The sequence below is a fragment of the Somniosus microcephalus genome, chromosome 2, assembly GCF_052327205.1.
Source record: "Somniosus microcephalus isolate GS21.2 chromosome 2, FLI_Smic_1.0, whole genome shotgun sequence".
Classification (NCBI taxonomy): domain Eukaryota; kingdom Metazoa; phylum Chordata; class Chondrichthyes; order Squaliformes; family Somniosidae; genus Somniosus; species Somniosus microcephalus.
The window spans coordinates 214,136,914-214,152,766 of NC_140988.1; the positions used below are offsets into that span (position 1 = coordinate 214,136,914).

General features: G+C 47.1%; 1 protein-coding gene across 6 annotated transcripts in view; it reads left to right on the top strand.

Moving 5' to 3' along the window:
* Positions 1 to 15,853, top strand: part of LOC147123219 (protein NSUN7-like) — a 185,528-nt gene that overhangs the window by 68,576 nt on the left and 101,099 nt on the right. For 5 of the 6 annotated variants that reach the window (XM_085969118.1, XM_085969093.1, XM_085969103.1 and 2 more), the window contains 2 exons: positions 6,098 to 6,241; positions 7,342 to 7,443. In XM_085969118.1, coding sequence (XP_085825244.1) covers positions 6,098 to 6,241; positions 7,342 to 7,443 — 246 coding nt within the window. The remainder of the gene's footprint in view (positions 1 to 6,097; positions 6,242 to 7,341; positions 7,444 to 15,853) is intronic. The other variant, XM_085969109.1, reaches the window with a different exon arrangement.

Genomic DNA, 15,853 nt, shown 5'->3' on the forward strand with positions numbered 1-15,853 from the left:
TTTCTGGTAATGCTTATTTACTGTTCGTTTTCTAATATAGAAGAAATACGCAGAAAATGCATGCAAATTTGCAATATAACTGAAATAGTTAAAAATATAATTTTGGGGAACTGCTGCATAGTGTAGTGGGTTGGACACTGGCCTTTGACATATGCAACCTGGGTTCAAATCCAGCTCATTCTGATGGCATGAAAATCTCTGCTTGCTATAAAGATCCTGGCCTAGAAATTCGGTTGGTAGCGCCAGCGCTGAGCGCCTAAAGAGACCTAGAATTGGGGCGATACCCTATGTTGGGGCGGTCGCTATGAAGATAGCGACAACTCAGATATTGACTATACATTTAGCGCCTGCGCTAAGTGTTTGCGCGCGCCCGCGAGCGCAAGCAGATCATGACGTCATTTCAGTGTGCAATGCCTTTTAGGAGCGCCTGAGCGCATATTGGGTGGCGCCCGGAGCCTTAACGCCTAGCGCTATTAGTGACAGTTCGAGGGAGGGCTAGCAGGCCCTTCTCGGAGTAGGGGGCGCTATTTAAAGGGGACAGCTCTAGTGCAGAAGCTTCAGCCACTTGGCCTGCTCATTGCGATCGTTGCTGGATAGAGTTGGCGAGCTACTGTGGAGCGGAGTTTTGGGAATTTAGCTTTAGAGTACTTGGGACCTTCAAACCTGCCCGAAGCACTTGCAGCACTACACCTAAAAGCCTTTTGACCAACTGGCATCGGAATGGGAGCTTCTTTGGAGGGCGATGGCCTCATCGCCCAACACTGTGAAGGGGCAGAGAGACGGCGGGAGAGAGGGCCGGGATTGGCCAGAAGGAGGAGGGGCAATGGAGGTCGGCCAATCCGACGGGATGCTGCGAGGGTCTTTAGGCAGCAGGTGACGAGCCTTGACATGTCGGAGGAGCAGTGTTTGGGAAGGCTCCGATTCTGGAGGCACATTGTTACTGATCTGTGCCACCTGCTTGGTCAGGATCTGCAGCCGCGTGAACGGTGCAGAACCTCTCTGTCCGTGATCGCTAAACTGACTGATGGCCTCAATTTTTATGCCAACGGATCCTTTCAGTCAGCCATTGAGGACATTGCGACTGTCGCTCAGGTTGCAGTCCACTGTTGCATCCGGCAAGTTACAGATGCCCTTTATAGGCGAGGCCTCAATTCATGACCTTCCCTCTGACCCTGCACAGGGTATCGCTTCTATCACAGCAAGTGATTAAGAAGGCCAATGGAATGTTGGCTTTCATTACTAGGGGGGATAGAATATAAAAATAGGGAGGTATTGCTTCAGTTGTACAAGGTATTGGTGAGACCGCACCTGGAATACTGCATACAGTTTTGGTGTCCATACTTAAGAAAAGACATACTTGCTCTCGAGTCAGTACAAAGAAGGTTCACTCAGTTAATCCTGGGGATGAGGGGATGGACATATGAGGAGAGGTTGAGTAGATTGGGACTCTACTCATTGGAGTTCAGAAGAATGAGAGGCGATCTTATTGAAACATATAAGATTGTGAAGGGGTTGGATCGGGTGGATGCGGGGAGGATGTTCCCAATGATGGGTGAAACTAGAACTAGGGGGCATAGTCTTAGAATAAGGGGCTGCTCTTTCAAAACTGAGATGAGGAGGAACTACTTCACTCAGAGGGTGGTAGGTCCATGGAATATGCTGCCCCAAAAAGCTGTAGAAGCTACATCATTACATAAATTTAAAACAGAAATAGACAGTTTCCTAGAAGTAAAGGGAACTAAGGGTTACGGGGAGCGGGCAGGAATTTGGACATGAGTCTAGGTTCGGATCGGTCATGGCCCTGTGGGTAGCGGAGCGGGCCCAGGGGCCGTGTAGCCTGATCCTGCTCCTATTTCGTGTGTCTAATTCTGTTAGATTCAGGAGATGGTTCTGTGATAGTGGATTGGCGGTTAGGATCAGATCAGCCATGATCTTATTGAATGGCGGAGCAGGCTCGAGGGGCCGATTGGCCTACTCCTGCTCCTATTTCTTATGTTCTTATTGCGGACTTCCCCATGGTGCAGGGGGCGACTGACAGCGCACACGTGGCTTTGAGGGCGCCATGCCATCATCCTTAGGACTTCCGCAACCGCAAGGGATTCCACTCCCTCAACATGCAGCTGGTCTGTGACCACCGCCAAATCATCATGGCAGTCACCGCGCATTTCCCAGGGTGCAGCCACGATGCCTTTATCCTGCGGTTGACCTCAGTTTGTAACCTTTTTGAGGGGCTGGCTCGAAGACGAGGCTGGCTTACTGGGGACAAGGGCTATCCTCTCTGGCCATGGCTGATGACAACACTCTGTGTGGCCGACACCCCAGCAGAAGAGCTGATCAGCAGCGACCAGGCACAGTAAACAGCACACTATTGCTGTTCTCAAAAAGCGTTTCCGATGTCTGGAACATTCGGTGGGATCCCTGCAGTACTCGCCGCAGCAAGTGGGACACATCGTCGTCATCTGCTGCATGCTCCACAACTTGGCGAATCGACGCACCCAGCCAATTCCAGCTGTCCCTCCATGACCAGCAGAGCAGGCGGAGGAGGAGGAGTATGAGGAGGAGGAGTATGAGGAGGAGGAGGAAGAGCAGGCGGAGGAGGAGGAGTATGAGGAGGAGGAGGAGGAGGAAGAGCAGGCGGAGGAGGAGGATGAGGAGGAGGAATAGTAGGTGGAGGAGGAGGAGGAGGAGGAAGTGCAAGCGGAGGAGGAGGAAGAGCAGGTGGAGGAGGAGGAGGAAGAGCAGGTGGAGGAGGAGGAGGAAGCGCAGGTGGAGGAGGAGGAGGAAGAGCAGGTGGAGGAGGAGGAGGAAGAGGAGGAGGAGGAAGCGCAGGCGGAAGAGGAAGAGGAGGAGGAGGAAGATGGAAGGGCTGCTGAAAGTGGAAGGGCCATACGTCAGAGGCTCATCAGGACTCGTGTCGAGACCCCTGTGGCGGAATGATGAGAGTCTTACCTCATGCGCACTTTGGATGTTTGACGGCCTCTGAATGCCAGCATCACTGAAAGTAGTCACGTGCACCATGCCACATTGAAACTTCTGTTTATTGACACAAAAGTCTTTCATTTCAGCAAAACAACGTAATGTCAACAGAAACCATAAGTTACAAAATAACTGTGAACTCTTCGGCAAAGCCGCAAAACTCAACAAACCTTCTGCAAATATAACAACAGGTGAGGGTGTCCTTGAATTTGGACAAAGAAACGTCTCAGCATCTCCCTCTACAACTGGCCCCTTGAGGGAGAACGACTTCTCTTTCGCGCCCGGCCCCTTCCCTCCCTGCTGCTCCTACGTAATTGGACCCCAGTGGCGGGCTCAAGGCTGGGGGACGCCTGCTGACTGTGTGGAAGCGCAGAAGCCCCTGAGGTACGGCCTGGCCGACCTCTGGGCTTGGAGGGTGCGGACGCAGGATGCTTGATGTGACCATGGCTGGAAGCAGTGTGCCCTGCAGGTGGTGGTAGCTGCAATGCAGATGTCCCAGCGCTGGCATGTGCAATGGTCTCCTGCCGAGAGAGGACACCTGCACCATGGTCGGACAACACACTGGCTATCTGAGGGGAGCGGCTCAGCTCATCCGCCACAATCGCATGCTCCACTGATTCCTGGCCTTGTATGGGACTGGAAGGGCCCGGGGTGATCCTAACTGATGCAGAGAGGGTGGCTGCAGTGAGAGATCGCGTTGCCTCAATCTGGGTGTGGAGGAGCCCAGCAAGTGACTGCGTGGCAACAGTGAGGACCTGTGCGCCAGGTGCCAGTGCTTCGGAGAAGCCCTGGACAGTTCTTCCCATTGCATCGGACAAGGCAGGTGCCGACCGCTCCACTGCCTCGGACAAGCCCTGGACAGACCTTTCCAGGGATTGTCCGAAGCCCTGAACAGTCCTTTCCATAGCCGACTCAAAGCCGTGGACAGTCCTCTCCATTGTTGGGCCGAAGCCCTGGATAGTCCTGTCCATTGTTGCCCCGAAGCCCTGGATAGACCTGTCCATTGTTGTCCCAAAGCCCTGGAGAGTCCTCTCCATTGTTGCCCCGAAGTCCAACATACTCTTAGCCAATGAATCTATTGACTCAGGCATCTTCTCCACTGCAGCCATCAGCTCCGTGTGTCTGACCCGGGCCTGTTTGCTCATTTCAGCCAGGCGACGCACATCATCTGCACTCTGTGCAGCAGTCATCACTACCTGCCTTGCCCTCCAGGGAGACGGTGGCCGAACTTGCCTATCCCCCTTGCGTTGCTGCATGCCGCTTGGTCCGGCAACTGGTTCATCCTCAGAGCCCCCCCCCTCCCCTCCAGGGGACTACTATCCCCAGTCTGTAGATGTGTCCGCTCCCCGGATTCTGCAACGGCTGGTCCGGATTCATCCTGCTCCTCGCCTCCGGTGGCACCGGCACTGGCAGCTTCAGTGAGTTGAGCCCGAGTTGGTGCTGATTCATCTGAAAGTAGGGAGGTGGAAGAGTGGCTTTAGCAAAAGGACAGGTTTGCTGAAAGGCATGCCAGATTGCGGCAAGGCTCTGACATGGCTGCACACTGAGGATGCATGCTGGCGGGGGGACCAAGTGGAAGGCAACAGGTGAAAAAGGTGAGAGTCTTACCCTCGCTGTCGGAAATGGGGTCGGCAGATGCAGTGGTCACAGGACCAGACAGACATCCACCAAGAATCTGGTGCACTCTCTCCTCCAGATCCGTGAGAGGGACCACTTGTGGAGGTCCGCCACCGGTTCGACGCTGCTCCTTTCGGATCGTCGCCAGCTTGGACTGCAGGGAAAAGAAGGGGAAGTTCTGTAACATGATGCCTTGAGAGATAATCTCATGCCCCCCATGGTGCAAGAGCCCTTACATGATGCCTTGAGAGATCATCGCATGCCCCCCATGGTGCAAGAGCCCTTACATGAGGCCTTGAGACATCATCGCATGCCCCCCATGGTGAAAGAGCCCTTACATGAGGCCTTGAGACATCTGTCCATGTGTGTGCCCAGAAAGGGCCATGGGTGCTTGCTGACAGATGGCCATTGGGGCATCATTGCAACAGGGTGCCCGAAGTCAGCTGCAGATGGAGGGAATCAGAAGTTTGCTAAACCATCACTCACCCTAACGATCCGTGTGAGGTCGTTGAATTTCTTCCTGCACTGAACAGGGGTCCTGGTCACCATGCTGCTGGAGTTGACCCTCACAGCAACCTCCCTCCAAGATCGTCGGTAAGCCTTCTGATTCGGCCTCTTGCCATTGTCCGGATACAGGACATCTCGACGGCGCTCAACTGCAGCCACCATCTGGTCCAGAGCCTCAGTGCTGAAGCGCTCTGCTCTCTGTCTAACCTTCTCCATGCTGAACAAGTTTCTAACGCCAGAGAAGGGCGAGCGCCGATTCTGAGGCCTACAGGGCGTTGGGTGTTGAAGCTCAGGCTGACTGACCCACCCCTTTAAGAGCCGACCGGCGCCTGGAAGTCTCGTGGTTTCCCGTAATTGAGATCACCTGCGCTGCGCCCGTCCGCATCGATATTGAGTAGCGCCTGAACTTTTGCGCCTTAGGAGCACCGTGCAACGGCTGAATTAGCGCCTCAATCCCCTTTGGGGGCGATGCAACCCAATATCTCGCCAGGCAGCGATAAGTTTCGTCTGGCTATAAACTTAGCGCACCGCCAGTTCTAGCGCCTCAAGCGGGGCTATACCCAATTTCTAGGCCCCTATGTGAAATAACTGGACAGTGGCAATCCAGTTCTTAGGGACATGGGCCCTACAGTACAAAACTCACTAATTTAGCAATCTTACGCAGAGGCCACAGGTGGCTGGTGTGGGAAGTGGAAAAATATCTCACTGTTATAATTGGGGTCGGGGCTGAGGCATATTGGAGCAATGTAGAGAGAGCTTAATTCTGCAAATGGTTGTGCTATATCTGTCCTGCGGGTGTGTGATGCTTTCACTGGGTGACTGTAATAAGAAGGGTTCTATTCCCCAGCATAAACGTATCTTACCTTGACGAACATTAAAAACTTAAAAATGGGAAAAATAAAATAACTTGTTGCTTGTAGGAAAGAGAGAAAATGTACAGTTTGCCTAGTCAAGTAAAAGTAGCCTCATAAATATGTCTTGTCTAATTGCTTTACAGACATAAAACTGATACCTCAGAGATTCATTGACATTGAGCCGATAGATCCACGTTTACAGAAGGTTAAAGTTATTCTGCTTGTGCCTCAGTGTTCAGCATCAGGCGTCAGCAATCCAGTGGAGTTTATTTTAAATGAACGCGGAGGTAAATTTAACCTATAAATTTTCTAAGTGGCTATCACTGGGAAGCACCAACATTCAGTTCAAAAGACTGGAGGGAAGCAGATAAGAGCCCCCACTTCATTGAATTCCCAATTCCAGTCATGCTCAATGGCACAGCATGGAGGCCAGGCAGGCAGAAAGGAAGCTAGGTGAAGTATAGCCCTTAGGTCATTATTGCATGCATACAGCCAGCTGGGCAAAAGCGATATTGACAATGTGCAAACTAGGAAGGGACTTGGAAGGGCAGGGGAAATAAAAGAGGCGGGGGGGCGTTCGGAAATGGTTCATGCCCTCAATGGAAGATAATGTCCAGGAATTTCCTCAGAGCTGCTCCCGCTCAGCCGCTATAATTTCACCGGAAGTGCTGCACAAACCCCATTTACGCGCATAAATAGGGGTTTCTGCTACACTTCTAATGAAGTTACGGAGGCAGAGCGACTGGAACTCTGAGAAATGACCGCCCGATGTATTTTAATCAGAAAAATGAACTATTATTCCAGTATTTAATTTATGCTCAAAACAGATTCTGAATTATTTTGGTTGTCCCAGAGCACAGTTTAGGTTCAGCACTTTAGTGTAAATCCTGGTAAGCAGAAAAAAGATCCTCCCAAATTTTGCAGCTTTCCTTGATAGTGGTTCCTAATTATAATTTAGTTGATGTTGAGTAATTGTTTCATAACAACTGACTTTTTAGATCCTGTAGCAATAATTCATTCTCTTCTCTCAGCTGTATACATTTGAGTTGTCCCTAAAGGTACTCATTTTGACATTTTGTTTAAAAAGTAAAATTGAGCAGTTATCAGTAGTGGACTTGGCTTGCTTAGATTGAGTTAAGCTTATCCAGGGCCCCAGGATTTAAACTTAGTTAAAATTCCAGTTATAATTTTTAAATGGTTAGTTAAATTATATTAACTTAAACTTTCAATTGGGGTGGGACTATAATGACTGCTTACTGTCTTTGTTCTGGAGTATGATTATGAGATCAGACAGTCAGGGGGAACTCTATATTCACTCATTTTTACACAAGTTCTTTATGTAATTTATTTATAAATTTTTTATAGTACCTTCTGTGTCTTTTTCTAGACACAACACTGCTACAGGAACTTTCTCAGGGAAAAGTATCAGAACAGAAACTCAAAATACTGGCCCAGAAGCAAGCAGAGGAGCTGATGCATGCCATTAGATGTAAGTTTAAAAGAATACAGAAAGTGAAATCAGAGTTAATCTCGCTGGGGATATTATTTGTGAATTATGTTAATAAAAACCGGTAGTAATGAATGGGAAGCATTAATTTTTGTTAGGCTTTGCATATCAGAATCTATTGTAGCACCAGGTAAGACTAAATCCTTTTGTATTAAATCCAGATAAGTGCACTCTTTCCGATTATTTGTGCTTTTGAAATTATTTGTGCTTTTGAAATTATTGCTATCTGTTTGTTTTAATAAAATATTTCAAACTAGTAGATCTCCCGTGTCATATCTCACGGGTAGTCCAGGACCTGAAGTGTAGTTTCTGATGCCTACCATGGCCGTATACTTAAATGCAACAGCAGTTTATCTCCCTCAATAAAAGTAAGTTTACTGAGGCAATATATTATGTCACTAAAATGAGATTTAAAAATATTATTATACATTACTGATGGTGTGAGATGCATGCTTTACTGAAGAATAGCAGATATTCCTTGGCATTCTTCACGGTGAGTCAGAAAATAAGCTGTTTTATAATATTTACCAACAAAGTGCTCTGGGAAGTGAGTGTGACACACACAGACAGCGTGATCAATAAAGGACTTTAATATGTGCTAGACAGAATTCCCACTACTTTAGAAAACGTGCCTGATGTCCAAGCAACTTTATTTTACCCTCTCAAAGCCTCTTCTTCTCATTTTACCCTACCTCCCATGGTTGAATTGATGTATTTGCTTAAGGTGTAAGTGCTTCTTTGAAAGAAAGACGTGCAATTATATAGCACCTTTCACGACCACCGGACATCCCAAAGTGCTTTACAGCCAATGAAGTACTTTTGAAGTGTAGTCACTGTTGTAATATTGGAAACGCTGCAGCCAATTTGCGCACAGCAAGCTCCCACAAACAGCAATGTGATAATGACCAGATAATCTGTTTTAATGATGTTGATTGAGGGATAAATATTGGCCATGATACCGGGGATAACTCCCCTGCCCTTCTTCAAAATAATGCCATGGGATCTTTTACGTCCACCTGAGAGAGCAGACGGGGCCTCGGTTTAATGTCTCATCCGAAAGATGGCACCTCTGACAGTGCAGAACTCCCTCAGTACTGCACTGGAGTGTCAGCCTAGATTTTTGTTCTCAAGACCCTGGAATGGGACTTGAAGCCCCACAACCTTCAGACTCAGAGGTGAGGATGCTACCAACTGAACCACAGCTAAAACTGTTGTTTCTACTTTCCCTAATTTTTTTTCATGATTATTTACATAATTCCCCCCCCCCCCCCCCCGCCCCACAAATAGTCATGTTGCTCTTGTAGTTCATACTAAGGCTATTGTTGGTGTAGCACTATACCAAGGAGATTTTACACCCTGTTGAATTTCCAGTAACCAGGACCTTGAACAGGTGGTCATTTACCTTGGTCCACTGACTGACTCAAGTAGCAATTTCTGCAATAACAACAGAAAATGCTGGAAAAACTCAGCAGGCCAGGCAACATCCGTGAAGCGAGAAATAGAGTCAACGTTTCGGGTCGAAACCCTTCTACAGAACTGAGAGAAAAGGCAGGAAATGAAACAAAAGGCAGTTTGGGGGCTGGGAAATGGGGGAGGGGATGAAAGAAGAGACATTAAGAGATATTCAAGGTGAGACGAGATAGTAATAGGACAGGTAAAGAAACAGACAATGGCTCTAGATGAAGTGTGAAATGCGCCGGCAGTGTGAAAGACAGCTGCCATGTGGGAGAGAGAAAGAGAAAAAGGAAAAGTCACAAACCAAAAGTGTGGATAAAAAATATAAAAATATAATATGGGCCGAGGTTATAATCTGAAATTGTTGAACTCGATATTGAGTCCGAAAGGCTATAAAGTGCCTAATCAGAAGATGAGGTGCTGTTCCTCGAGTTTACAGTGAGCTTCCGTGGAACAATGCAAGAGCCCGAGTACAGTGAGGTCTGAGTGGGAATGGGGCGGTGAATTGAAATGACAGACGACCGGAAGCTCGGAGTCACCTTTACGGACTGAACAGAGGTGTTCCGCAAAGCGGTCACCCAATCTGCGTTTGGTCTCCCCAATGTAGAGGGGACCACATCGTGAGCAGCGAATACAGTATATTAAATTGCAAAAAGTACAAGTAAATCGCTGTTTCACCTGGAAGGGGCGTTTGGGGCCCTGGACAGTGGGAAGGGGGGAGGTATATGGGCAGGTGTTGCATCTCCTGCGCTTGCACGGGAAGGTGCCAGGGGAAGGGGTGCTGGGGGTGAGAGAGGAGTGGACTAGGGTGTCTCGGAGGGAGCGGTCCCTACGGAATACTGAAAGGGGAGGGGAAGATGCGTTTGGTGGTGGGATCACGTTGGAGGTGGCGGAAATGGTGGAGGATGATCCGTTGAACGTGGAGGCTGGTGGGGTGAAAGGTGAGGACAAGGGAAACCCTACCGTGGTTCCGGGAGGGAGGGGCAGGGGTGAGGGCTGAAGTGCGGGAGATAGAACGGACCCGGTCGAGGGCCGTGTCAACCACGGTAGAGGGGAATCCTTGGTTGAGGAAAAAGGAAGACGTGGAAGGTGGCATCGTCGGAACAGATGCGGCAGAGATGGAGAAACTGGGAGAATGGAATAGAGTCCTTACAGGAGGCAGGGTGAGAGGAAGTGTAGCCCAGGTAGCTGTGGGAGTCAGTGGGCTTATAGTGAATGTTGGTCAATAACCTATCCCCAGAGATGGAGACGGAGAAGTCGAGGAAGGGAAGGGAAGAGTCGGAGATGGACCATGTGAAGGTGAGGGAAGGGTGGAAATTGGAGGTAAAGTGAATGAAATTGTCTAGTTCAGGGCGAGAGCAGGAAACGGCACCGATACAGTCATCAATGTACCGGAAAAAGAGGTGAGGGAGGGGACCTGAGTAGGACTGGAACAAAGAGTGTTCCACATATCCCACAAAAAGGCAGGCATAGCTAGGACCCATGCGGGTACCCATAGCAACACCTTTAATTTGGAGGAAATGAGTGGAGTCAAAGGAGAAGTTGTTCAATGTGAGCACAAGTTCAGCCAGGCGGAGGAGGGTGGTGATGGATGTTGACTGGTTGAGCCTCTGTTCAAGGAAGAAGCAGAGCGCCCTCAGGCCATCCTGGTGGGGGATGGAGGTGTCGAGGGATTGTATGTCCATGGTGAAAAGGAGGCGGCTGGGGCCAGGAAACTAGAAACTGTTAAAGTGGCGGAGGGCGTCAGAAGAGTCGTGGATGTAGGTGGGAAGAGACTGGACAAGGGGAGCAAAGATAGAGTCGAGATAGGAAGAGATAAGTTCCGTGGGGCAATTTCTGCATTCAGCATCAAAGTTCCTCGTAAATATCTCCTTCCTTCTTGATGTACACATCAGCCCCCTCAGCAAGACAAAAAAAAAACTCATCCTAAACACCTTCTAACTTTGAATTTTTATTTAATATCTTAACGGTTCAATACAATGAAAACAATTAAATCTATTTTTTTCCCCTCATGCCTCACTATTGCTTGTAAATTTTCTGCCTGTTTATTGTAACACAGGCTGTCATAGGAGTTTTAACTGCCTGGCCCAGTTGATAGCTTCTTTTCTACCTGGTTGGCATGGTGCACTTAGTAAAAACCACAACAATTATGAATCTCTCTCTCTCTCCCTCTCTCTCTCTCTCACCCTCTCCCTCTCTCTCTCTCCCTCTCCCTCTCTCTCTCTCTCTCTCTCTCACCCTCTCCCTCTCTCCCTCTCCCTCTCTCTCTCTCTCTCTCTCACACACACACACACTGATGCTCACATTCACACACACAATTTGCCCACTGAGCTGAAAATCTCCAGAACCTTGTGGTCTGGACTGAAGCAGAACTCAAGCCCAGGTCTCTGCTGTGAGAACTTCCTGTATGGACTTATAATACTAAATATAAATTTTCATGGGTATGCTTATGGATTTAATGTGAATTATTTGCCTTTATATGTCTTTCTTATTATAAATTTTAGTTATATGGCAACATATTAAGTCAGAAATCTGAAATGGCAGCTGGAGGCAATTTAAAAAGTAGAATGAACAATATATTTCAAATTGCAGTTGTTAGTACCATAGAAGTTTATGGCACTGAAACACGCCACTGTGTCCATGTCAGCTTGATGCTACAGCAATCCAAAACTAATCTCACTGCTCAATTCTGTCTCTATAGCTCTTTATCTTCCTCTGCTTCAAACATTTACCTAATTTCCCCTTAAATGGTGCAACAGTCTCTGCTTTAACCACTCCCTGTGGCAAAGCCAACCCTCTGTATAATGAAATTTCTGATAAACTCTTCCGTCCCACTCTAAGGCTGGGATTTTGCTCACCTCGGTGGGTCCGTGGCGGGCGACGTCGGTGGCAGGTCCCGACCCCACTGCTGGCTCCATCCCGCTCTGTGAAATGAATTTCCCTTGATTGGGCTTGTTAAGCCCGCCCAGCGCGTTTCCCAGCCAATTAGAGGAAGCTGGTCTGGTGACGTCATTTCATGATGCGTCATCAGCTGGTTTCCTTAAAGGGACCATGGCCACATTTGTCTTATTTGTGCTGTCAGTGTCCTACAGCATTGAGGTGCTGCAAACACTGACAATCACTGCACAAAGGCACAGGGTTGCACCCGAGTTCTCCCATGACCCCCTCTATATGCTTATGGAGGGAGTCACAGCACGCAGGGAGGTCCTCTTCCCTTCCCATGGGTGCAAGAGACCTCCCAGGAGATCAACACAACCTGGTTGCACATTGCAGAGGAGGGCACAAGCAGGGATGTGGTCAGGAGGACCTGGGTGCAATGCCACAAACGTTTCAATAATCTCAGTAGATTACAAAACGTTAGTACAAAGCCACACTCAACCTCATCCTGCTGTGCCTCTCATCACATCACCATCATTCTGCCTTCCCTACCCTACTCCTGCACACCCTTACTCACACCAACTTACCTTGGACCTCCACCCATCCCTCTCTATCTATATTATCACATCCCCATCTCACTAGCCACCCCTCACACTCGCCCTCATCCTAGTGCAATCATACCAACTAACAACACTCGAGAGTAGGCACTTGGGTGTCTTACACAATGTTCATGTAAAGTTTCTGTTAACATTCAGTCTGACCTTATTACCTCTCTCATCATTGAGAGATTGCTTCTGTCATCTCTACTTCACTTGCCACTTTGCATTCTTGGACAGATTTGTACGCACCTTTGGAAGTGGCTTAGTGAGTTGCAGTGAATGGTGAGACATAACGGTACACCCTGCAATGGTGATGAGTGTGAAAGGAATGGCTTGGGCATTGTAGGGATGCTTTATGGTGTTGGTGTGGTGTGGTGCCAACCTGGCGCGTCACGTGGCAACCAGGTGTACAGCATCAAGGGAAGTAAATCTGGCCATGGTGAGGCCATCCCTGACACCCTGGGCAGCAATGTGATCAGGTGCTGATGCCCTCTGTCCTGTGCGGAGAAGGTTGGTGGTGTTGTTGGTGCTGCTGGTGTGCCAGGTGCTGCTGGTGTTGGGGCTGATCGTGGTGGGATTCTGAGGATAAAGGTGAGAGAGTATAAAGGGCACCCATGCTGATGGAATAGATGGCAGGCGAAGTAGAGATGACAGAAGCGATCTGTCAATGGTGAGAGAGGTAATGAGGTCAGACTGGATGAAGTCTTGTGTAAAGACTTGCAGCATGGTGAACCGAAACGTTGACTCTATTTTCTCTCCATGGATGTTGCTTGGCCTGCTGAGTTTTTCCAGCATTTTCTGTTGTTAATTAGCATGGTGAATCTGTTGTGGAAATGCAGTGAGGAAGAGCTTGTGGCTGAGGGAAGATATCTCTGTAAGGTGGGAGCTTTTACTTTACATTTGAAGCTGTCAACTCAACAGCTGATTCAATGACCACTGAACTCCCACCTCAGCTTGACAGATGTGGTCCATGACCAGCGTGGACCCCGTGGGTGAGCTGTCAAATGCAAAAGGTAAGCTGAAAATCATTAAGTGGCTCTAAACAAGCCACTCATTACTTGAATTGGGTCCCCTGCTGTGAACCCGCCGCTGTGTGTCAGGTCTGCTCAGCGCTGACAGTTCCGACATTGGGAAAGGCGCGTGGCGGCGGGTTCACAGTGGGGTCCCAACCTGCTTTAATAAAAAACACTTTCCCACCCAACCCGCCACCGATCGTCCCTGCTGATCGCTGCAAAATTCCGGCCTTAGTGACAATTTTAAATTCATGACCTTTCGTCAGCGACTCTCCAACCAGAGTTATCTAATCACTATTAATTAAAAAGAAACTCTTATTAAATCTCCTCCATGGCTATATTTTGTATTTTAACCAAACAGAAAACAATGGAGTTTCTTTTCTGCTACAGCCCCATTTATTGTGGCACCCTACAGATTTAAGATATGCATAAAACTCTTAATTATAGGGCAGCTCAGCACTTTGCTGCTCCAACAGGTCTTTGAGGCTATTATGGAATAGCATCAATAGACCCTTGGTGACAGGTCTACAGTCAATGCTCTTAGCTAAGGGAGAATTTTTTTTTACGTTTATTTTCGCTGCGGTCCAATATCTTTACCAAATGACAGCAACAGCTTTGATTTAGAGCATTGAAAAGTTCAGAGGCAGACTCAAACTACACCTATTGTGGTTTTAAAGCTCTTTTTTTTAAAAAGTCTACCTCTGATGTAATTACAATATTTATCACAGATTCTAAGTTAGCTATATGGTATATACACATAATCATTGTAGTAGCAAAATGTATCTTTAAAGAATTTGATTTTATTAAACTTCATTAAAGTAGATTACATTTGCTTTCTGTGCTTAAGGAGATGAGAAAAGGTAACTCAAAGGGATGAGCCCTACAAACGATAGTAATTGAACATTCAAGACAGTATTTATTGCTCATCCCTATTTTCCCTGAGGGCATTGGGTCAACCACATAATGTGTGATTGGAGTCATGGTTCTCTTGCCTGAAGGGCATTAGTGAACCAGTTGTGTTTTTGCAACAATCCACTATGGTGTCAGCCCACACATTACCAAATTTATTGAATTCAATTTCACAACTTTGGGATTTGAACTGATGACCTTTGCTAGTCCACTCCCATAATCATTAGGCTACCATACCCTAACAGTGGATCTGAAGATTGTCCATTTATTCAGTAACAGTTCAAAAATAAAGTTATTTTGTGTTTTTAAAAATAAATTGTGGTACTCAAACCAAGTTAGCAATAAATAGTGCAATTAAAAATACTTTATTGCAAATTTTAGAAAGTAATGCTTAAAATACTAGTTTTGACATTACAATACAGAGCAACTTTATTTAATTTTTTTTCTATGTATAATTCATTTGTTTCCTCTCTGGCTAAGCAAGAATTAAGATGTTTTGCTCCCTATCCTGTTTGAAAAGATTGGGATTACTGCACCAATATTCAAAACTCCATTTGTCCAAGTAGCTAATATATTTATTTACTAAACACAAAATGACCAAAATTAGTTTATTTTAGCTGTTATATTTAATGCCTTTAAGGCATTGTGACATTTTTATTGTACACCACTTTGAATGTGTCCATGTTCTGTAACTGGAATTTCTGATAAGACGCAAAAAGCCAATATAAATGACAAACTGCAGACTTTGGGCCATTAATCAGGGTGCTTGAAATCAAATTCTTTGTTTGGTTCTTGTGTGTATAAGCTGTTCCATTTTATCTTGTGTCAGCTCTTGATGGATGACGGTTGTTGCTGTTTGTATAGTATGGGGGAAAAAACCAGAAATTAGTTTTCCATTCTGAGAGGAAAAATTTATGTCACAGATTTAACAACCTGGTTATAGGCACCAATAACAGAGCAAACTACAACGAAGAGAAGAGAAATCATTCTGGAGCTTGATAATTATTTTCATAGTACTGGGTTTTGTGCATTGCACTACAACATCCTTCCTACATTTGGGCATCTTGTGTATTTCATTGTTTTATCCACAACGGTGAGTTCAGGATGTTCCACTTATGATAAATTATCATTTGCTGGCCTCTGTGTTGCAGGTGAGGTTTGGATCTTTCACTGATGTCTGAGACAGCCCCTCTGTGTAGAATCATAGAATGGTTACAGCACAGAAGGAGGCCATTCAGCCCATCGAGCCCGTGCCAGCTCTCTGCAAGAGCACTTCAGCTAGTTCCACCTCCCCGCCCTTTCCCTATAGCCATGCAATTTGTTTTCCTTCAGATACGTATCCAATTCCCTTTTGAAAGCCACAATTGAATCTGCCTCCACCACTCTTTCAGGCCGTGCATTCCAGACCATAACAACTCGCTGCATAAAAAAGTTTTCCCTCATGCCGTGTTTGGTTTTTCTGCCAATCATCTTAAATCTGTGTCCTCTGATTCTCAACCCTTCCGCCAATGGGAACAGATTCTCTCTATCTACTCTGTC